Genomic DNA, 24,254 nt, shown 5'->3' with positions numbered 1-24,254 from the left:
AGGCACATATGTTGAACTGGAAGATCGGAAAACAAATATCCAACCTTCACCCACTGTGCCTTAACACAACATCTGGCGATCAGTACGATACCACCAGTGCGATCTCTAATCATATAAGAAACAACACAAGAACATTCCAAGTCAGCAGATATCAGACAGAGCAATACAAACAGTCATTTTTGTTAGCACAGTAAAAGACTGGAACCACCTGGACTGAAGAAAACAGTAAGAGCACCAACTCCTGAGATCTTTAAAAAAAACAAACAAACAAACAAACAAAACTGTTAACATCTCAACAGTGAACCTGCTCAGCTGCGCACACCCCCACCCGTCGCGATAATGCCACAATCTTGGGGACAGCGATGTACTTAACAGATACAGATTAACAGATACCGAGGATCGAAGTAATAAAACGTTGGCGCTCTTTCCGCTGATTCAGCCACCACACCCAAATAAAATTTATTAAAAAAAACGATGAAAAAAATGACAAAATATCAATGCTGTTGGCGTATTTTATACCAAATTTCATTTACCTGACAAAAACAAAAACAAACAATCCAAAAATGATAATAAAACAAATAAAAAATATTCCGAATGTGTGCATTTTTTTCGTGTATAGTGGATATAACGCTGATATCATGAACACAGCTCCCGTGAATATACTCAACAGCAAACAAAAAAATTAGCGCGCGCTTCCTCTAGACGGCGCGTGTGTAACTTAATGTTCGGGAGAAGGAGTGAGTGCTTTGTTTTCAATTGGAGACGGATTTCCACAACGAAAGTGTTCTGAGCTGCACAGACAAATGACTTCGGAAAAAGAAGGTACTTATTTATAGTGTAAATGTAAAGGAACTGGTTTAGAACTTGCTGGTATTGTTAATTTTATGCAGTCTTCTATCCTTGTATTCAGTCGGTGATGGAGTAGACCCTCCGCAATGGTCAGCCACATTGATTTACTCATTAAATGAGTCAGTTTGTGTACATAATTTGTTCAGAATAACTAGAATGATTAGACCATAATAATCACTACTTAATGATTTTATTTATATAGGAGTGGGGAATGGCAAGGTACGATATATTCAGAGAGGAAGAATGAAAATTAATAACCGGTGTTAGGCCACCGACCTACCCACCCAGACACTGACACTGCCAGTCCATTCGGACACGAGACCCAGTTGAGACCGACCCCGTGAAAATGCCTTGCCCGTTCCACCCAGTCCAAAAAAATATACAGTATATTTAAACCCATAAGACACCCGGCACAAGACTAAAGATTTGTAAACTCGAGACATGTTAATTTGACCAAGTGCTTGGCTTGTCTTGTCTTGTCAATAATCCTGTGGTAATCCCTATAGAACAGGGCAACAATCCACAATAGGGGGGTTCGCTCTAGATGACTGATGTCTGTGTGCGACTGTTAAGCCCCCTAGTTCAGCCAGAGGAACCCAGGCCCCACACAGCATCAAACAACAAAACGAAAAAAAGCAACAAAAAACCCAAAAAAACCCCACCAAAAAACAAACAAACAAAAAAACTTAACTGGCATGAACTTGAAGGTTGTAAAGCCAGAAACACTGCTGTTTGTAAAGGACTGTTTTGAAACTGAAAATGGCTCCTCAGTTCGATACAAGAAGATTTCTCAAGTACTGTGATTTATGTCCACTTCCTGACGTAGTCAAACTGATGATGATGATAATAATAATAATGTACATTTATATAGCGCCCTTATGTCCACTTCCTGACTTAGTCAAACTGATGATAATAATAATGATAATCATGTACATTTATATAGCGCCCTTTCTCTCGAAGAGCTCAGGGTGCTTTACATGAAAGATAAATGTTACAAGTTATGTATTAAAACATTCATGACCACCACTCATTCTCAAGAAAATCTTCCCCCACACACACTCTCCCTTTCCCACTCCAAAGTGAGCTGACATGGGTGGTGTTGGAGAACAAGGAAGCCGAAAGTACTTATAGATGGTTTTTAAAAAGATGAGTTTTTTGTGACGAGCGAAAAGCAGAAATAGAATCAGATGCATGGATATGAATCTTGATGAGGAAGGTTGTTCCTGATGTGAAGAGCAGCAAAGAAGAAAGAACATTCAACATAGATTCTTGTATTGATTATGTTATAGCTGTCTCATTCCCAAGTTCACATTGTTTTCATTTCGATTTGTATTTGTTTTAAACTTTGATTTGGTTGGATTTACGGAGCCTTCCATTGTTGCCTCTGAATTATACAATTTTATAACCATGTCACTTATATAAATGTATGTTATGTGTGACTTGGGGGGAAAAAATCATGCTATCAGCATGCATCCTCCCTTTAATTTGATTTTTTAAATTCACATTTCAGAAAAGACATGCCGATGGATATCTGCATGTCAACTTTGTGATAAATTTCCACACTATTCTGTCTTTCTTCGATATTTTGCTTGGGTTTTTTTGTTAATTTTTAATGTGCATTTATTGCACAGAGTTTGGTTGTAGCAATGGAGGCTGTCAACTGAAGAAACGGGGGGCAGCACATGTTTGCTGCTTTTGCGTAAGTTGATTTCCTTTGGCATTGCTTGAGATTTCAAGTAAAAGTTAGATGTGTATACGCAAGATCCAAGATGGCCATGGAACTCTGCAGCAGTCTATTGAAAGAGATAGGGCACCACAGCTCTTTAATTTTACTCAACTGGTAAGACTAAGCCATCCATCCCTAATGCAGTGACCAGCAACCAAGACTTTCAAATGCAGACCAAGAAAAGTATTTTCCAGAAAGTAGTTGAACTTTAAAACATGTCAGTTACATTCCTCAGATCCAAACCATTATTCCCAAAACAAGGAAGACTGAAATTCTCTTTTGATAACTTTTACTTTGACATTTGTGTCATAATATTCATTGTTGGAACTCAGCATTAGACCACTTGACATTATTTTCAATTACACTTGACTTGTACACTTAAAAGCCCAACAGGCAGAAAAGTTGAGAAACTGATTGTGATAGATGCACATTACATTCACAACAAGCCAAACAGAAAGAAGACTGAAAACCAGCAAAGCTATTAGTATTTTGTACTCGGGATAGTGTTTGCCTGCCTCTGCTGATAAAACTGAAGAAAGTGGTCTGTGGGTGATGTGCCCAACCAGGGAGTGTGTCTGTGGGTCCTATTATATATTGACTGGGTTTTTTTATTTTACTCCCCCCCCCCAACCCCCACCCCCAGACCCAGTAGTGGTCTGGGTGCTTGTGACATTAGATTAAAAGCCCACAGAGGTTCATTGGCATCTGACATAAATTGATAATGTAGGATCATTTTATTGTTGATGAGGACAAATGCCCCATTACAGTGATTAAAGTCTTCATGTTTGATAACTACAACATAATGTCTTATGTGCACGTACTTGACAGAAAATTGTTTCTTTTCTGCCTGAACAGATAAGCCATTCTTCAAACCATTTTTCCATCTTCCCAAATTATACTGTAGGTGTATGGGTATTCAGAGATTGATGGCTGGATTTTAATGGAATAATAACTAGAGGATGCAACATCATGAATGTTCAAATCCAAGTTTTAAAGCAAGAAACCACTGTGATCACTTGACATTCTTCATTTTCAGGACTTCATTTTGTTTTTCAAGACTTCATTTTCATTTACTTTTATTAACGCAAATTCATCTTAAAAGTACTACAGGTGTGTTTTCTTCTTGTCATGTCGGGCTGCGACTCCCACATTCACTTGCAATTTTGTATACATGAGTGGACTTTTAGTTTTACATATATCACTAGAACTTATAGAAGGTATTACTGCCGTTATATCCAGCAATGCAGATTTGATTATTGATAATTATGTTTAACATTACATAGACACTCTTTAGGTTTGGACCCCCTAGATAATACCTGGGACTCTCAGGATACTGACTAGTAACTGGTCAAAAGCCAAAAGTTAAGAGCTACTTCCACCATGGTAAGCAGCTAGTAGTCTAATGCCTTAAGCAGTTAATGGGATGAAAGTTACAACTGGAAAAAAAGCAACAAAATTGTAACAGATGATAAAATAAAACATTTGTTCATTTGCTTTTATTTCAGGAGGACTGGACGATGCAGTGGAGGAGAGGGTCATTAACGAGGAGTACAAAATATGGAAGAAAAACACACCATTCTTATATGACTTGGTCATGACACATGCCCTTGAATGGCCCAGTCTGACAGCACAGTGGCTACCAGATATTACACGGTAAGTGTTTTTTTCCTCCCCATTCTTTCTTCTAATAACTGATATATTATCACACCACATTTTGAAACTGTGAAATCTGCCATTAGTAATAGTACTTAGTAGTGTAGATCATCTAGGTATTATAAATTTGCTGTCAATTTGAAGTGAACATGTTGCTTTAGTTTTTTTACCAGTTCACACACACAAATCTCATCTGTATGCTTGTGTGTATGTCTATATGCAGCCATGCATACATTATGTAATTTATGATTATGTGTATGTGTCACAGATAGTGTTTGTTTGGGTATGTGTGAATATTTGTGCATGTGTGCAGCTGCGTGCATATGCTTTTCAATGTTTTGCCACTGTATTTTATTAATTTTGTGAATAAATGGACTATTGGAGACATGGCACCTCCTAAAACACATTATTATTATGATAAAATGCATTTACTTTTTAACTTTAAACTTACCAAAATTTATGTATAAAATTAAAAGTCGGAGGGTATTACATATACAAACTAATTGAGGTGGGGTGGTGGATATTATTAACTTTTGAAATTGACATATTATTCTTGTCACTTCGGATTTCTAGCTGAATGAATGGAAACCACTAATGTGAACTGAATATAATAATTTTGTTTGTTTTTGTTTTTTGTTTTTTTTTCAGCCCAGAAGGAAAAGATTACTCTTTGCATCGACTGATTCTTGGTACACATACGTAAGTTTTGGATTTTTTACTCTTCAGAGAAACATTAATGGAGCAATGCTACTGCTGGTGTTTATTTAGATATTGTCATGAGAATGGCATGTGTGGTGGTTCTAACATTTACAGTTATTCTTTCAGGGAGCTATGTGGAGATGACAGAGCTGTCAAACAGATGACACCATGATATATGAAGAGAGTTATGATGGTGATATCAGAGCATTGACATCAAGTTTTTCTGAAAATACAAACTTGGCTGTGACAGTGGCAGCAGTTGACCTATCAATGCTCAACTTAATCATTTTGATGTGCACCATATGAAATACTGCACCTTATGTATTGTTTTCTTTTGTATTTGAATGTGGAGGATGCACCTCACAATCTGAAGTGCCTCACAAGTTATTGTCTGTAATATGCAGTACTTATATCTTGGCCAGAAGTACTGTTCAAATAGGTTTGTGTAAGGTATAGGGTGTTTTATTTTTTACAAGGTATAGGGTGTTTTATTTTAAATTCTTTTTTCCCTATTTATTCCTTTTTTGTTTCCAACTATTCAGTGTAAGGAGAAAAAATTTATCGGTTTCAGGGTGATTGCTCATGTGACCATTTTGCTTTTCAGTGTGTATACAAATTGTATAACTTTCACTGGTCTATAATCTGCAGTTTAGGTTACATTATCTATGATGTACATTACAGTAATACTCTAGAAATCCCCCACAGTGATGATGGAGTCTCCCGTCAGACCAATGGATGAGTAGGCAGGCAGGCTTATCTGTCGGTGTGTGTCCTCATATGGGAGAAGAGACCGATTCTGGATGCGCAGCACTTCCCACAGGTGTTGCATGGGAAAATGTCTCCAGAAGTTGAGCCCTGCTTCCTTCACTCACGCTTCTCCTTAATGGCCAGCGTTCTCATGTTTTCAAACGTCTTATTGCCACTAGAGCACAGCGTCCTCCAGTGAGAGTGCTCAAGGGCATCAGTTTCCCAGGAAGTGATGTCTACGTCACAGGTTTGAGGTTTGTCTTCAAGGTGTCCTTGAAGCGCTTGCAGGGTCTTCCAAGTTGGCGGTGGCCTTCCTTCAGCTGGCCATACAATAGCATCTTCAGGATCCTGCTGCTGTCATGCGGACGTGTCCTGTCCAGCGTAGCTGGCACTGGATCAGCAGGCTTTCGATGCTGGGCAAGCTGCTCCTCTCTAGGAGTTGGAGGTTGGAGACCCTGTCTTGCCACTGTATGCCGAGGATCTTTCGTAGGCATCTCTGGTGAAACTGCTCGAGTTGTTGAATGTGACGACGATATGTCGTCCATGTTTCACAGCAGTACAAGGTGGTCAGCACAACAGCTCAGTAGGTTTTGATTTTGGTGCTGAGCATGATGCCTTTGTTGTTCCACAGCCTGTTGTTGAGTCTGCCAAAGGCGGAGCTGGCTTTGGCGATGCGCAGCGTCACTTCTGCATCAAGGGCTCTGTTGCTGCATAGGGTGCTGCCCAGGTAGCAAAACTTGTCAACTGACATGATCTGTCATCGATCTTGATTGCAGTGGGGGTGGGGGGCAGCACTGGAGTTCTGTGAGCTAGCTGGTTGGTACATGGACTTGGTCTTGCTGAGGTTATTCCACAGTGGAATTTATTTATATTCAGAAACACTAGTGATGATGCCTGAAAATTATACCTAGTAAGCTTGCTTGCTTGTTTATTTTCTTTTAATAAGTAATTATATTTTTTCTGATTAAATAGTTTTGTTCTAAAAACTTCTTTGTAGTAACATGTCTTATCTTAGTGGTATTTAGACATTGTATGCTGTGAAAGAGACAACCCTAAAACTTACTGAGACTGCTGTTTCTTTGTTGAAGGTCGGATGAGCAAAACCACTTGCTGATCGCCAGTGTTCAACTTCCAAATGACAACGCACAGTTTGATGCTGCACAGTACGACAGTGAAAAAGGAGGTTGGTTTGTTACGACCTGACTCAACTACGCCCCCACCCCCACCCCCCTTGCAGTAATGGATGGGACATTTAGAATTGTGAGCTTGTAATTTTATCATATGAATTGTAGAGCTTACATCTTATATATGCATTTACTTGTAAAAATTGGTGCAGTGAAGCCCAGAAAACGATATTGCTTCAGTCATGAAATTGATTACAGTGATTTCACATGCTGGGAACATCGATCCTCTTGATAACAATGAAAGATTCCGGATCAAGGTCACAGTATAGCCTGTAAGCAGTTAAAACTGAAAGAAAGAAAAAAAGACGCTTGTTTGCCTGTTGCATGAGTCCTGCACCCAACTTTTAAACTTCGTAGCGTGCTATTCAGAGCATGAATCCTGGTATTAATTGGTAATCTTTTGCATGGAGGGTTGGTGTTATCATCTGGCTTATATTAATGGAAAACTTGCATCATAAGCTAGTTTTCAAAACTTGCATTCTGACTGGCAATGGTGCATGCAAGAACGATGGTGAGAGCATGAACTCTGTCAGTGCAAGGCCAAAGGTGAAAGTCACTCATTGCATAAAGTTTTTGTGTGTTTGTGTGTTTTTTGTTGCTTTTGTCTGATTAATCTAATAGAAAAAGAAAAATTAATTACATAAGTTATAGGCAAAATAGAGCTTGTTTCTGGTGGATTATTTATGTCACATCTACAATGATTCAGAAGTTGTTTTTTTATTTTGTATCATTATAATTTTTTTTTTTTCCAAACAGAATTTGGAGGATTTGGTTCAGTGAGTGGGAAGATTGAGATAGAAATAAAAATCAACCATGAAGGGGAGGTGAACCGTGCCCGCTACATGCCCCAGAATCCATGCATCATCGCCACCAAGACACCTTCCAGTGACGTCCTGGTCTTCGACTACACAAAACACCCTTCCAAACCAGGTGAGCTGGGGTTGTTTTTTTTCTGTGTATGTTTCAAATATTAGTTATTCGTTATATATTCGCTTGAGATCAGTGACACAGAGCTGAGTCTGCCCTTGCCCTGTCTGCTGGTGTTCGATACCCCACCTGCACCTGTGACTTTGGGCTCGAAAGCCACATGTGTCCACAGATGATGTTGGTTGAAGATGGCACAACACGTCGTCATCCTCTGTTCATGAGAGACAGCCTTGATATACATTATGTTGATAGTGGCTCTGTATGTGAAACTAATAATTTACCCCCCTCCTTCCCCCAGCTATGGAGGTCCAGTTGAGGTTTGGGCCTACTTGACAAGGCAGTTCTCAAAGCTTCCTTTTATATCCTGTTTCAGTGTCAGGCAGGCCAAGCACCTGTAGTGTTGGTCAGGAAAATTGATTAGCAGTCTCATGGTGGCAGAAAAATTCCATCTTGAACACACATCTTACCAGTTGTCAGTTTGTGACGCTGCCCTCTTTTCCACAGTGGCTGGTGGTGGTTTTTATTTTGTTTTATTTTTTTTTTTTTTATTTGAATGAATTCATCACTTAAACTGACATGTTTTATGGTTTTATGATGATATATCTTTGAATATATTTATCACTTACCCTGACATGTTTTATGGTTATATGAAGATGTGTCTTTGAATGTATTTATCACTTATTCTGGCATGCTTTAAGGTTATGTGATGATACATATCTTTCAATGAACTTATCTCTTATTCTGACATGTTTTGACATGTGAGTTTGGTTTTCTTTCCAGACCCCAGCGGTGAGTGCATTCCTGAGCTGCGGTTAAAAGGCCACCAGAAGGAAGGGTGTGTATATATGTATATTTTTTTGTCATTAGTTGTCTTAGATTTTGTATTGTTGTAAATCCATTTGTCACTGACATTTTTGTCATCAAGCGCTGTAATTGAGATTTGACTCCTAACATCTTGCATCTCTCTTTATGAATGCTCACATTAGTATTTGGTAGGTTTTGGAAACTGTCAGTGACACATGCACATAAGTTTTGGAAACTAGTGAACAAAAGGACAGGATGCAGAAAGCTGTTTACAGTCTTCTGCAGCACGGGGTTTCTGTTAGTTCAGCTGGTTCGTTGTTTGTGATTCTTCAGTAAACAGCATCTCACTTTTTGTCAAGAAGTATTTTTCCGTTGGGTGTTGAGTTGGTGGGTGGGGGGGTCGTCTACCAGTGTCACTACCCATAGAATTGTATAGCTCTTACATTTCTGTAGTGACAACGAATCATGGGTTCTCTATTTACATGAGATGTTTGATGAGAAATGCATTTGAATTGGGAAGATAATTTATGTGATTTTTTATTATTTAAAAAAAAATTTTTTTTTAGATAGATTAAAATGTGAATGAGTATTATTTGGATTGTTTTCCAGGTATGGACTTTCATGGAACCCCAATTTGAATGGACATTTGCTGAGTGCTTCGGATGATCATGTAAGTTGAATTATATGGAGGTATTTCATTTGGGAAATTTGATATGATAAATGCAGTTTATTCATGTAGGTTAGTGAGAGTTATTGTTTACATAAGAGTGAGGGAGTTCATTTTGTCTGGTTTTTGTTGATATGAAGTTAGGGTGTTAGTATAAATATGGAGATGATCTGAATACAGTTGAAAAATTAATAGTGAAATAGTGAGTTTTCAAAACAAATGGATGTTTTAAAAATCAGTACTTCTCCAAGAAGAAACAGATGGTTTCATTAATCAGTGATACATGCTCAGCAGTAATCTCCCAAAACAAAGATTCCGTGAAGTCTTCAGTACAATGTTGATGAAGGCAGCCAGTAGGCAGCTGAATGCTACACAGTAAGTTACAATTTATTTCTTGAGTTTACAGTGTATAATTCTTCTGTCAATGCTCTCAGTATAGTGACTGTTCTTAATTCAAAAGTATCTCGTATTTGTGACTTTACTGATTGTATTTCTTCAAGTTTATGAATGTCTCATTATTTATGTATTTTGTGTATTCCTGTAATGTTTTGGTCAGTATATGCTGACAAACAAAAAATGTCATGAAAATAAAGAATGATTTTTATATAAAATAAATTTGCAGACGATCTGTTTGTGGGACATCAATGGTACCCAGAGAGAGTCCAGAGTAGTTGATGCACACACAATCTTCACGGGACATACTTCAGTTGTGGAGGTAGGATTGTATTTGGATAATTGTGTGTTGTTGTTTTTTATAATTGTATTTATTGTTACAGTTAAATCTTCTTATGTCTTGTGATGTTCCATTGTTTACAGTGTGTGTGGTGATTTCTGAGAAGCATTCTTTAACATTGTGTGGTTTTGCTGTTGTACGTTGTATGCTTTAATGCTTGTTCGGTAAGGAGGTGGACTGCTTTCTGCTTTAGAGAAGAAAGTCAGAACCACAAATAGTGAAAGTACACACACAAACACACACACACACACACACACACACACACACACACACACACACACACACACACACACACACACACACACACTCACACACACTCACTCACTCACTCACACTCACTCACTCACTCACTCACTCACTCAAAGAGTTTAACACACACAGAGTTGTATTTAAAGCAGTGAACACACATGCACACATACGAACTTATACTCTTTCCTCCCGTGCCCCCCCCCCCCACTGCCTTCTCAGTCTCTTTGTCTGTCTGTCTCTCTATGCCCGTCTCTCTGTCTCTCTCACATACACACAGAGTTGCATTGAAAACGTGCGCGCACACACACACACACACACATGAGAGATTTTGAAAATCATGTCCACAGGGCTGATTTTTACAGGTTTGAAAGCAAAAACACTTCAGTTTAGGAAAAATTGGACCGATTGTCATGTATGGGTTGGAATACCTCAGAGGCATTGGTGGCTGGGAAGTGCAGATTTTGTGGTTTGAAATTGAGAAAAACCTTCAGCTTCAGGGGGCCTCCTCCACCTTACAGACTCTATCACAATTTCCTAATTTCAAGCCTGATTAAAGAAAATCTATAAAGATTTATATATGATTCCAGCGAAGAAGAGTATACAAGTATTTATCAGTGATTTGAGTGAGGAAAAGACAGTATAAAGATTTATGAATGATTGAAATGCTTTGCAGGACGTGGCTTGGCATCTGCTGCATGAGAGTCTCTTTGGATCTGTAGCAGATGATCAGAAACTGATGATGTAAGTTTCTGTGTTTGGTGTGACTGAGAACATGTATTTAGTATACCTGTGAGAATATTTCCATTTGAAGACTGCAAGCCAAAGTTCTTCTGTGGTTCCTATTTCGTTGTTATCAAATACAGCTTGTATAAATATCTTCTTCTTGTAGACAGTGAGTATGTAGTGAGTTTGTGCTCAAAGTGAATTTTTCACAAATCTGTTATGAAAATGGATTTCCTAGTAAGCCACAATCACCATTAAATAGAAAAGTATAATATTTTATGTCTTAAAGTCTGCAAATGTGCAGTGGTCTGTAATGCTGACTGTTTTTCTTTCTGGTGTACATTTTTATACTCTGTTCATGTGGCTGATATTTCTTCTTTTTTTTACATTGGTTAAAAAGTGTCAAAAAGTCTTTTAGAAGATCATATTTCAGATCACCATTATATTTTTGAATCGTATTATTCATTGCATCCATTATAATTTACTCTTTACTTTTTCTACTCAGTTTTTTATTTTTTATTTTTTATTTTTTTTATGTGGTATGTGAGTTTTGATGGAGGTCAAAACAAGTATATTTCTATCAAGTTGGTAGACAGGAATTGTAAAGTTTGTGTTTATTCTGTGTGAAGCTGGGACACACGCTCCAACACCACTAGCAAACCTAGTCACGTGGTGGATGCTCACACAGCGGAGGTCAACTGCCTGTCCTTCAACCCCTACAGCGAGTTCATCCTGGCCACAGGATCGGCCGACAAGGTAATTCAGCTTCCCACCACTCTGTCAGGGTTCTAGGTCTTGCAAGAGAGATTACACTTTGGCCAATGATTTTTGTCAGAGAACGATTTGGCGTTTTCAAGCTCTTGCCTGCTTTCAGAAGTTTCTCAGTTTCTGTGGTGATCTTATTTATCTTTCGAACTTTTATTGGTTTGTGGTTGTGTTGTTTACAAGCAAGCTGGTTTTTAAGTTTTATTACATTGTATTGGTTTGAGAATTGGGACTGGACTGATTGCTTTGCAGTTAGAAAAAAATGTATGCTTGGTCAATTATTTTTGTAACCATAAGTGTATATAGTGGCTAACAGCAGCAAAGCAAGGCAATACCAAATCGTTTTTTCTCCTAAAAATGAAGTATATTTGTGCTTGGGGCTTTGTTAATCTTCATGATTGTCAGACCTCACAATGATGTAGTTGAAGAACAGGCCAGTATAATCTCATGATTTTAACAGGGATCTGTTTTTGAAATTAATCTCATTCATGGTGCCTTGGGGAAAAAAGACTGAAAACATATTTGTTTTGCTTGATCTAACAGTATACCCTTGTATGTATCCACTGTCTTCCAATCTGCTGTAGTTGAGGATTGTAAAAACAAAAGCGATGAAGGTATTATTAGCTGTTTGAATGCATAATAATGTTTATTGATTTGTGTCCTATTGATATTTAGATGCAATGCAAGTTGTATATGCATTGTATCACTGCTTGTGCTGTAATGTTATGGTTGTGACAGTTTGACCATCCATTTACATATTGAAATGGTTGACAGGTCAGTTTGAAAAGATTAGTCTATGACCCGATCTATTTCTGTTTCTTTCAGACTGTGGCCCTGTGGGATTTGCGGAATCTCAAGTTGAAACTTCACTCATTTGAATCTCACAAGGATGAAATCTTCCAAGTAAGGCTGGTTTACTGTTTCCTTCATTCCTTTTATGTTTCTAAGCACTTCAACAGCTTTGGGGAAGTTGATTTTTTTGTTTTTATCTAATTATGCACATTAAGAAATGAGCCATAAAGTTCTTCACCCTTGATAATGGGCTGGAAATGATTTGCGCTGAGTTTAGCCAAGTTAAAGCCAAGCGAGTGGCGCAATAGCAGAGTAGTTAAAGCGTTAAAGACTTTCAATATGAGAGTCCTGGATTTGAATAATCAGTAATAGCACATAGTGGGTAAAGGGTGGAGATGTTTCTGATCTCCCAGGTCAACGTATGTGCAGATATGCTTGTGCCTGAACCCCCTTCGTGTGTATACAAAAGCAGAAGATCAAATACGCTCTTAAAAAGCTTGTAATCCATGTCAGCATTCGGTGGGTTATGGAAACAAGAAGATACCCAGCATGCATACCCCCCAAAATGGAATATGGCTGCCTACATGGCAGGGTAAAAATGGTCATAGACATAAACGCCCACTAGTGTACATACGAGTGAATGTGAGAGTTGCAGAATGAAAAATCCAAGCTGCCAGTTTTTTGTGTGTTTTTTTAATGTTTAAAAAAAAAAAAATTAAAACCACCTTTTTCAAGTGCAGTTTGGATATGTTTTGCAGGTTCAGTGGTCTCCTCATAATGAAACAATCCTGGCTTCCAGTGGAACGGATCGGCGCCTACATGTGTGGGATCTGAGGTATTGTGCTTTCTCCAGACTTGCTCACTTTTTCCACTTTGATCGGTTTAATTTAGAGATGGCACAGGTGTGTTGGAAATGTGTACCGGAGTACTATCGTGGTCCTGTTATAACTCACAGCATATTATTAGCTGTTTCATTGTAGTTAATGAACAATTTAACAAGCTGGACATTATTAGTTTCTGAAAAGTTGACATTAGACAGCTGAACAGGTATACATATTTTGAATTTAAACAGGTGTGGTGGTTACAGATGTGTCGACCTCAGATTGTGATCCCAGTTTTTAGAGAAAGGATAGTGTTCTGTTCCAGGAACACTGAAGCCCTTTTATGAATCTGTTTTTATTGGATCATCAAACTTTGTATTGTTGTGAATGAAATCCCTTCAGGTTTTTTTATATTTTTTTATTTTTATTTTTTAGTATGTAGAGGTGGGTTTTTTTTATCAGCAGATATGCCAGTGTCTCTCTCTCTTATTATTATTATTTTTTTTTTAGAGGACATAAAATTATTCATTTATCTTTTTTTCAGTAAAATTGGAGAGGAACAGTTGCCAGAAGACGCAGAGGATGGACCTCCAGAACTGTTGGTGAGTGAGAGCAAATGCCTATGGTTTTCATGCATAGTTAAGCCTGAATGGTGAAAAGCTCTGAGGCAGATACTAAATAATTTGTTTTGTCTTAATCTCAATGTCCTGTTTTGCAAGGAGTGGATGTGATGATTTGTGCTTGTTTAATGGGGGAAATGTTTTTCTTAGCATGTGCTGTGATCAGATATAGGCAGTTGAGCCAATTTCGCCATTCTGTCATGATGACTGTAGATTCGTTTGTGTAACAGTGACACAAAATAGGTCCATTTTTTGTTTGTTTGTTTATACTTCGGCAAGTCCTAGATGGTTCCTATGGTTCTGTGTGGCCTGTCTGCTATAAGGAACAATGATAAATAAATGTAATAAATAAATATGATAAATGAATAAAATAGATTAAAATTTTTTCATGTGACTGAGGTTACATATTTTGTCTACGGTGGCCATAGTTGAGTCTTATTTTGTTATGATTTATTCATGATGGTCACAGTTATCTTTTATGTATTTTATTCATGGTGTCCATATTTGACTCGTCTATGTTCCAGTTCATCCATGGTGGCCACACGGCCAAGATCTCAGACTTTTCCTGGAATCCTAACGAGCCATGGATTGTGTGCTCAGTGTCAGAAGACAACATCATGCAAGTGTGGCAAATGGTAAGTTATGTGTTTGTGTGCATAGTTTGAGACAGGAGTGATCCAAGGTGAAGTGTTTGTAATCAGGGCTCATGAAGTGTGTGTAATCAGGGCTCATGAAGTGGGTACTGTTTGTGAGAAGTAAGAGGGGAGAGATTTTTGGTTTGGGGTTGTATTTTCTCTTGTCGGGCAGTTTGCAAGCATGCCAGGCTGACATGAGATGTGTGGAAATGAATTGATGGCTGCTGGACTGTTCCATATTTGTTAGTTGATACATTTCTTTCTGTGTGTGAGAGTTCTTAAAAATGTGAAAGGGAAAAATGCTGCTTCAGGTGATTATCCGGCTAGTATGTTATAAAATGTGTTAGCTGTTAAATGCCTCTTCAGGCATTGGATTTCCGAATGCAAGTCTGTATTCTATCTCTATGTAGGTCCACATTAAGCAAAACACTCCATCAGCAGAGATTAAGTGTGCACACCCACACACACACACTCTCAGATCAGATCAACTGCAAATCTGTACTTCATGCAGTTCAGCATTCATGTGAATGATAAAACTGTATGTGTGAAAGGTATGTCATAACCCCCACAAGGTCTGTATTTGTTATTCACCATCAGTGATGATCACATTTCAGGCAGAGAACATATACAGTGACGAAGAACCAGACGCAGCAGCAGGCAGCGGAGACCTGGAGGCGTCTTGATTTCTTTGCACCTCTTGCACATCCTCACTGGATGTGTATCATATGTCTCTACATTGACGCAACAGCAGGCAGTGGAGACAGAGACTTCTTGGCACCTTTTACACATCTTAACTGGATTGGATGTGTGTAGCACACCTACATATTTTCATCTGATTAGCATTTTATCCATTTGAAAAATGGCATATTTGTGGACGGAATAATCTTTTTAGGGGGTTGGGTGGGGGTAGTGATAATTGGGGCATCATACTTCAAGCAGACTGTCAAAAAGAGTGATGACAAAGCTACTTTAGTGTTTTGCAGTTATGTCTTGTGTTCAAACTTACAGTGACAGTCTTCTTGAGAGAGATTCATCTCAGTGTTTAATAGAATGATTAAAAAAAAAAAAAAATTCAGCTTGAATGTTTATTTTTGATAATGTATAGATTTTATTTATCATCAGTATGCATGCCAAATTTTTAATTCTTAACTAGGTGTGAATCAAAATGCACCCAAAAAAGTGCTTTTAGCCATCACCATGTGAATTCATTTTTGTGTTTGAAGTATGTCTTGTCAATAAACACTTGAGAATTGTGAATATAGGACTTGATACATCTTGTCAATGAGTACATTACTTGGAGAAAAAAAAAATCTGGAGACACCTGAAATTGAAGGATGTGTAAGTTCTGCCTGAAGAGAAGATAGGTGGGTCATGAGTCGGGGTATTGTTTCTTCAGACTTGGGTGGGGAGGGAGATTAGTGAATACATTTCCCTCTCCTCAGTCTGAAGAAGGGCTGGGGTGGGTGTACCCCATCTGCAACCCCCTAGCCAGGCTTCTACTCCTTTGAATTCCAGGCAGATGTACATACCATACTTAGTAGAACCAAGGAGAGCACTGGACCCAATGACTATAGGGATTTCACCTCAGTTTTGTCATCGAGCACAAAATCCAACAGCAGCGCATGCAGTCTGTATGAAAAAAAACAACCAAGGCAACTGGTCATGGAGATGGCTCATACACAAAGCAAAAAACCACCATTACCAAGGCAATATGGGTCAATGATTTATTGATAATTATTTTTTATCAAATTTCAATAAAGGATTGTACCCAGTGGCACATGCTTCAAAATCTGTCAACAGAGAAAAAGCACACTGTCCCAGAATGTCACATCGCATCACATGTATGCCTCACGATGAAGTCAGTCTGTACAAGATCCAACGGATGCCCTCACACGCCGCACACGCAATGCCATCAACAACAGCACCACGTCACTGACTTCTTCACACATTATCATCATCGGACGCATTCACTACAACACAGTCCACATCTGGAGTAAATACACTTAAGTCAATTTTTCGTACAATACACAATAATGCAATCGACAAATAAATGCAGCATGATTCATTATGGTGTAGCAATGCTTGGAATTCATTAACCTTCAGGATTAAATCTTTGATTCCTCATTTGCATTGAAATAGAAAAATACTTTAATTCCTAATTGTAAAAAGTGGGTGGGGGAGACTTTTCTGGGAAAGGAACAAAATTCGTAACTGAAACTTCTGTCCATATTTCAGTTTCTCGTTAACCAAAACCGGGATCTGTGAGAAAAATGCTCACACCTGGATAAGCCCTTTGGTGTATCCAAGGCCACCAAACTGACGCTTCTCAACGATATTGAAAAATCCATGTTGTCAGGTACAGGTTGGTTAATTTATGCCAGTTTCCATCAAAATAGGCAAAAATTTGTATGTAACATTTTAACAATGTTTTTTTGGAGGGGTGTGTGTGTTTTTTTCGTTAACAGAATACACAAATTTTAAGTAGCACCACTGGTGGAGAATGAATTTCTCCTCGAAGACAAACCCTTTTCCAACACGTGAAATTCACACGAGATAATGTCCTCTTGACTCAAGAATAAACAGCCATAAGCAAATTTTAAGGATCATGAAGCAGCATCATAAACGGCAGCCTTTGCATATACAAAATGGCAAATCTACATATTCGCATTTCTCACAGATCCATTCCAGTAAACTACATCATGGAATTCCGCTGTAATTTTTACTTCCAGGGTCAATACTTATGTTCCTAAATCAACACACCTTCCCCATCTGCCAATCTAACCAATCATGATATTGCCTCATATACACAGGAGTAGCACTTTCCTTCAACACTAAAATTCACTGGACAATGTATCGAGGAAACTCGAACAATTCCAAAAAACAGCCTAAGAATAAAATTTGTTGACAATAGTAGCAAAAGGGTAATATCCTTCAAAGGTTATCTGTTGTCCTGAAAAGTTATTTATTCCTGACACCAATTTTCATAATTATGACCAAAAATGCTGTATCTCTAAGAATTTGCTGATACTGCTTTGCTTTCCCCACCCCCCACTTTCCATATTAAAGCATAAAAATATTTTGGAAGGGGATGAGGGGGTGTTAGGGTTACACAAGTTACAAAAATTATGTACATCTTTCACACTCACAAAATGACATTTAGGTTCCATACCTATAGAAAACAATATTTTTCATATCACACAACAATTGCCAACTTAAAAAAAATGCACATCACATTCCCCATTCTCAAATAAAATTAATACAATCCAGTTCAGTCATTCATCATTTTGCTCACATAACAAGCTGCTTCTAGTCAGTCTGCATGCCTTATCATGTTACACCGCTTCAGTATCAGTATAACCATTTACAAACTGACCTACTACTAAAAAATTTTAAAAAAGAAACTGCATCATTTTTGGATCAGCAGAACAATTGACAGGAGAGGTGGCAGAGATAGCAACAGTTACCTTTCAAAATACATGTTAGAGATGACATACGTTTCCAAAAATAAAATAAAAATTCACAAAACTTCTAACAATTCAATGGCCACGTTTGGTGTCTGTTTTGGTCCTGACAGGCTAATTGCCAATTCTATTAAAACTAAGAGGAAATTAAGGAGCTTGCCACTGCATCAATTATACTACAGAAAGTTTATCTTTTTTATTGCATAAAACACTGTGACCAATGAAGGGAAATTTAAACATAAGACAACAGTACTTATCTATTAGGTGTAGAAAAGACAACAAAAAAAGATGAATTGCAAATTTTCGTTCCTCTCCACTTACCCCTTCATATAAAATTTATCCAGACAGACAATACAACAGAAGTCACTAAATCCTCCACCCATCCTTTTAGTAAAATGTATCCTTTTATACATCTCATCCCTAATTATCCAAGCTATGTTTAACAGACATATGTCACTAAATATGTTTTCCTGATTTAAAAAGAAGTTTTTTCTTCACACTGACCAAAAGCTTTTGGTTCCAGTCTGTCAAACCCCACCCCTCAATTTTCAAGATTGGTTCAAATCTGGTGAGCAAAATGCATCGCACTTGATAATGGCTCTATGTGTTTGAATAACAATGCTCACACTGTCATCTTTTCTTTCATAATTGGTATTAGAGTACTGAATATGACCGTTCCTATTTTCAAACTATACCATCTATTTATTGAATGAATTACTCAACTAGGTTTTCACATATAATTTATAAATCAAACTGTACAAATAGAAAAAAGTGGAGGCTACATGCAAATGCACACACACAAACATACTTTTAACTGTTTACTCTTCACTGCAATTTCTCAATTCACTTTAACTTGATCGCCTTTAGAGTGTTTTCCTAATAAATATCCAGTAAATACACTGTACATGTTAAATAATAGTGGAGGGAATACAAGGAATGCTAGCAAATCTCAAGATAATGTGATACCCATTTTCAAGTGAGACCACATGACACCTGGCTTTTAACTTTGATGGTAAATGTCTACTAAGGACAGTATTTTGAAACTGTCAGTCTGTGCTGTAACTTTTATCAGAAATGTAATGTAGAGAGGGAACCATATTTTAAATTTGCCAGTCTTTGCTTTAACTGTGAAAGTCAAGAGCTGAGCCAGAACACCAACACTAGCAACAACTTTTTCTAGTTTGTCATCTTGAAAGATTATCAGCTGTTTCAACAAGTATTCTGTGTCATCCAGATGAAAAGTTCCAAGATGATAATTCTATGAGAAACCCAACTGAACGGTGAGGATAAACATTCACCTCATCGATGAAAAGGAGACACTGTGTCCACCTAATTTTAGTATTGACAACATTGATTTCTTTGGAACAGAAATCGGTTTGCCTAGCCTTGGTATGTAACAACCATTGCTACGATTTGAGTTACACCTAGCATTGATCACCAAGAATGCACATCAGCCTGTGACCACAGAAAGTCTGAGAAATAGCAAAAGCAACACTTTTCTTTTCCCAATTGCCTTAGCTACTTTCACCTCTTTCTACCCATGACTCAAACATGCACACATACACACCTGTCCCTTGGTCTCTGTGATAAAAGCAATGAAAAAATGCCTATCGTACAGTTCTTAAGGAAGTTTCAAAGTTTTCCCATACACACAACTTCAGTTCAGACTTTTTCCCTCGCGCAATCAATTCCCATACCAGTAATGCAGATGAAAATTTTCTTATCAGATTTTGATTATCAGTATGTTTTTTTCTGGGATTTTTTCCATGATTTTTTTTCTTTTCTTTTTTTTTTCTTGGGAAAGAAGGATGTATTCACTGTATCTCATGGAAACAGATCGTCACAACTGTCATAATATACACTGCGCCTTCTTCATATTAATATCGCTTTTGTCAGAAAAATATTTGACTTTTTGGGGGGCTGGAACACCACCGACTGCTGTTTCTAGAAGGGGTATGCCCCTCCAAAACTCACTGCTTTTGGTGTTTTCACCCCTAATTTTTACCACAGATGGCACATTTCCAAGGGTCAGTAAAATTCACAACAACAACAAAAAGTTATAACAAGCTGGATAAGAAACAACAAAAAATAGTGACACCCTGCTTTAGTTTCTGACAATGACACTTCTATATTTGCCAAGTACTCAGCAGGAAAGATTCATGTCATCAAAGACACAAATAGAACAGGTGATCTGGCCATAACCAGGCTTGTTAAAGCACAGAGTAAAGAAAATGGATCATTTGGTTGCCTGTAACATCTGAGAGGTTGATGCTGCTGTTACTGGGTCACAATATCACTGTGGTACCCCACTATGGATGCAAAACATTCTTTATCTCCAAGTGCTAATTTAGAATGTTTGTGTGAAGTGGGTGTCAACTAGACATTTCCAATCAAATGTTTGGGTGGAGAGAGTTAACCCATCCTGAAACAGCTGTCCTAATTTAGCTTTCCACTAACTGGCAGCTATTTTGTTTCCAACTTGGTGTGTGTATGTGTGACCGGCTTTTCTCTCAGGCTGTTAAAATGATCATTGTTTTAAGGACAACGAATATGTCATTAATTTTTGACACAAAGTCAGAAACACACTGAAATACTTGCGAGTTTGTTAAGTGCACATCACCTCTTCACCGCCTTTGATGTAATCCCAGCTTGCATTAGTATCATTTGCTGCTGAGCATCTGTCCAAGTGTTACTTTACACAGTTAGGTAATGCAGTGGTAAGGGGGTGAGGGGGGGCTTTGTGACACCATGTCATATTGTGTCTCTTATTTTTTTTTATATTTGACTGAACATACAACCCCAACCTGGTTCAAGACTAGCTGGCATTAGGATCCAAAGTTGAAAGAATGTTGCAACCGATTACATGACACAAAAGCTGGTTGAAAATACTGATTTGGATGACCTCACATGTTGGAGGCCATTTTCATAGTATTGTTACTTTAATGATTACATGTGTTGAGCCAAAGGCCTGATCAGGTAAAATCACGTACGTGTTCATAAATTGCTGGGCACAACGTGTCTGGGGAACCAAATACTTCACCCCAAACTGTACAGATGTCTTGTATCATCTTTATAACCACTGAATTAGTTGTGTATCTGGTTTTAATTCAAAGCTATAGTTCAGACAGACTGACAATGCTTTTAAAGCCAATCTCCCTCATTTAAAGTTAAACTCCTGGCCTCATTATCTGTTAATTTCCAGTTGAAAAACCACCGAGTCAACCATGTGTTTGTTCTGTATTGTCCATGTGTTCTATGTGGCTTGTTCAGGATTAAAGAGGTTATGCCAGTCTTGACTAAAAGCTAATTTGTGTTTGCACATTTCTTCTGTCTGCTGCTGTGTGCACATGTCAAATGATTGGTATAAGGACAGGCCTGGCGCTTCCTTTTTTGAGGAAGTGTCTGGGTTTGTTCCAATGTACCTTTTATTTACCTGTGTGCTAGCTGAATCGGTCGCACTGTGAATCTGCACCTTGTGAATGGAGAGAGTTACCACTCTTTACTATTTGTTAATCTCCCTCTACACAGTTATTTCTACATGCTAAACATCAAGCACAACAGAGAATAACGCTACCAATGAAATGACACAAATCATTCTCACAACGTAATGGGTTTTGGCATCTCACATTTACCATCACAGAATACACAGAAATGAAAATTTGCCATGCACCCATTGTATATGCACTGAGGTACTCATTTTCATTACCTTTGGTTATCTCATTTCTGGAAAAGGACACAGCAATATTATCATGTTCAAAACATTCATCGAATTATGAAATGTCCGCCATCAATTGAGAGGCTTTTAAAAACAAGTGCTGTTAAAAGGGCTCCGCTACTTATTAAGAGGCTTTAAAAAACATTCAATGGTATTTAAAAACTCTGCCATTTATTGAGAGGCTTCTAAAAACATAACTGCTATTATTTAAAAGGCACATCTGTATTGAGAAAAATAGGTGCCATCTGCTGGAATCTGTAATGCACAGATGTCACGTGTGTGAACAGTCCAGGATAATATACAATGACACATGTTGCCTACTGCCCAGCTGACCACAGAAAACATAACATATCCAAAAAAAGTCCATTTTGATATTCAACACAATCATGAGTGTACTTGAAAAAACAACAACAAAAAAACATGCCAGCAAGCAACACAGTCAACCAATGAACACCACGGGCTTGTCGCTCAGTTGAGAACAACAAGAAAAAGCATGCACACAACATCAACAAAAAAACAAAAGGCATAGCCTATTACAAACACAACAAAACATCTTATCACCCCACCCCTCCCAAACACTCCGCCAGACCCAGGCCATGCTGAAAAAGGTCCAAGGAGAAGATGAAAGACGACAATGACTGACGATGGCTGAAGGGGAAGCAGGGGGAGGTGCATGATACTGGCAGGCTGGGGGGGGTCGTGCAGACGTGCTCACTGAATCACAAAAGGCAACCTGCACCCTCATGACCCTAGTGACAAACAGAAACAGGAGGAAAAAGATAAAAACCCAACCAAACAAAAAAATACATACACAAAGCACTGCAACAACACAAACATATCACAACAGTGATTTTTTTTTTTTTTTTTTTTTTTTTTAAAGCCTGAACAACACAAATGTACCATGCAAGTGTCTGGAAAAGAAGGTGGTGAAAAACACAAGATATTATATAATAAGAAATCTGCAACATCTGGTCACAACAAATAATTTCACACTTCTCTTGTTGGATAGTCCTGTTTCATCCCTCCCCTCTCTATTGCAATGTGTTTTAACTATGTCAAACACAGCTAGCTATCCCAGGCAAAACCATTCTTAATACTCTGCACCCTATTTAACAAATTCTGTTTTCACTTACTACCAAGCAGACCATGGGCGTCTAATTTTGATGTTATCATTTTTCCAACCATATACATTTTGCAAAAGAGCATACCCTTTATGGACTTGGGTGATATTTTCCTGAATTATGTTCGATATTTCAACCAACTTTTTTCTTTCACAAAAGACAATGCTTCAAAACTCATAATCCATGAACAAGGCAGTGTTTTTAACCATGAAAACATTATTTCAGAATAGCTCGTGATCAGATAGTAAGACTAGAGATGTCAGCAACATGTCCCTGATGTCGCAATCAACCAAACCCTTGACATTCGAAGTTTTTGTTCAATTACTACCAGTGAAAATTTCAGTTCTCAGTCATGTTTTTGTGTCAAGTCAGAAAAAAACCACGGGTCAAAACATGTTGCACTGTGGAATTATTGTTCCTATATCATACGGTAAGTACAGTGTCCATTCTGCACCTTTTCAAAAGCATTGCTATAGACTTAAAACCACCCAAGCAGAGAGGTAGGCAACCTGTTGTGCAAACAACTCAGTGTTTGTAAATTGCTTAGAGCTTGATCTCTGACCCAAGATAGGTTAGCACCACCATCATCATCTGTGTCCATCTAAACCTAGACAGAAGTGTGGGTGACAATTGAGAAAATAAGATTCCTTTATCAGCAAAACAAAAGAACAATGTCTCACAGAATCTCTTGCTCATGTAACGGAGTGAAACAGAACAAATTCCAGAGGGTATGCAAGACCATAAGCCAAAAGAAATCAGCAATGAAAGAATGTAGTCTTAAGAAACACGGCTGCTGACAGATAAAATGCTGCAGTTGTGAAGCCAAATAAAACCTTGATGATGTAAGGATGAAATGTAACAGATGCTACTGATCAGCTTCAATTATATGCCACATACCAACACAGAAAAAAAAGGTAAACAGTTTGTAAAAAGGAATCTGACGGCAAGCAAGGGATGCATGGTCATTCGAATTACAAATGATCTGGCTCTCTTTCCAACCACCATTTTTCTGTGAACTTTTGCAACAGTACCACTTGTCAATGCACCACATACAGTCAGTTGGCTCTCTTTTCAAGATTCAAAAAGATAAAAGAGCAAGAAAGAAACTGTCAGTATCAGCAATATGTTCCAGTGGCTGGCGCCACTGATCACTCATGGTGTTATGCAAGTCGTTTGTTTTGTTTGTTTGTTTTTTTATCATGCTGGGCAATTTTTCATTTAGCACCTGTCATGCGTGACTTAAGTTCATGAGGTTTGTTAGATGGGTGAAAAGGAAATCTACATCAGATGCCTTCTTCAGAATGGCAAGAACAATGCCGTAAAAAGTACTGGACGGACAAGAGCTGACGCACAACAGCCAGCA

At 38.0% G+C, this 24,254-nt stretch overlaps 2 protein-coding genes across 3 annotated transcripts in view; one reads left to right on the top strand and one right to left on the bottom strand.

Moving 5' to 3' along the window:
* The first annotated feature begins 668 nt into the window (after positions 1 to 668).
* Positions 669 to 16,366, top strand: LOC143297846 (histone-binding protein RBBP4-like). Its single transcript, XM_076610367.1, has 15 exons — positions 669 to 822; positions 4,081 to 4,228; positions 4,877 to 4,927; positions 6,763 to 6,857; positions 7,615 to 7,788; positions 8,566 to 8,620; positions 9,199 to 9,259; positions 9,879 to 9,971; positions 10,912 to 10,979; positions 11,591 to 11,717; positions 12,552 to 12,629; positions 13,277 to 13,353; positions 13,884 to 13,941; positions 14,484 to 14,594; positions 15,209 to 16,366. Exons 1-15 carry the CDS (start codon positions 804 to 806, stop codon positions 15,275 to 15,277), a joined length of 1,284 nt encoding a protein of 427 aa, XP_076466482.1. The 5' UTR covers positions 669 to 803; the 3' UTR covers positions 15,278 to 16,366.
* The window catches only part of LOC143297845 (uncharacterized), a 35,031-nt gene continuing 27,081 nt past the window's right edge, over positions 16,305 to 24,254 (bottom strand). For both annotated transcript variants that reach the window (XM_076610365.1, XM_076610364.1), the window contains one exon: positions 16,305 to 22,519. In XM_076610365.1, coding sequence (XP_076466480.1) covers positions 22,512 to 22,519 — 8 coding nt within the window. In that variant the 3' untranslated portion in view covers positions 16,305 to 22,511. The remainder of the gene's footprint in view (positions 22,520 to 24,254) is intronic.

Source organism: Babylonia areolata, chromosome 23 (genome assembly GCF_041734735.1).
Source record: "Babylonia areolata isolate BAREFJ2019XMU chromosome 23, ASM4173473v1, whole genome shotgun sequence".
Classification (NCBI taxonomy): domain Eukaryota; kingdom Metazoa; phylum Mollusca; class Gastropoda; order Neogastropoda; family Buccinidae; genus Babylonia; species Babylonia areolata.
The sequence above is the reverse complement of the archived record's forward strand: the minus strand, read 5'-3'. Positions and strand labels throughout refer to the sequence as shown.

What these genes read in the sequence shown, in the direction of transcription:
- LOC143297846 (XM_076610367.1), top strand. An exon ending in CTGATTCTTGGTACACATAC is followed by an intron (nt 4,928 to 6,762) that starts GTAAGTTTTGGA and finishes TCTTTGTTGAAG; the next exon opens with GTCGGATGAGCAAAACCACT. An exon ending in TCATGCAAGTGTGGCAAATG is followed by an intron (nt 14,595 to 15,208) that starts GTAAGTTATGTG and finishes ATCACATTTCAG; the next exon opens with GCAGAGAACATATACAGTGA.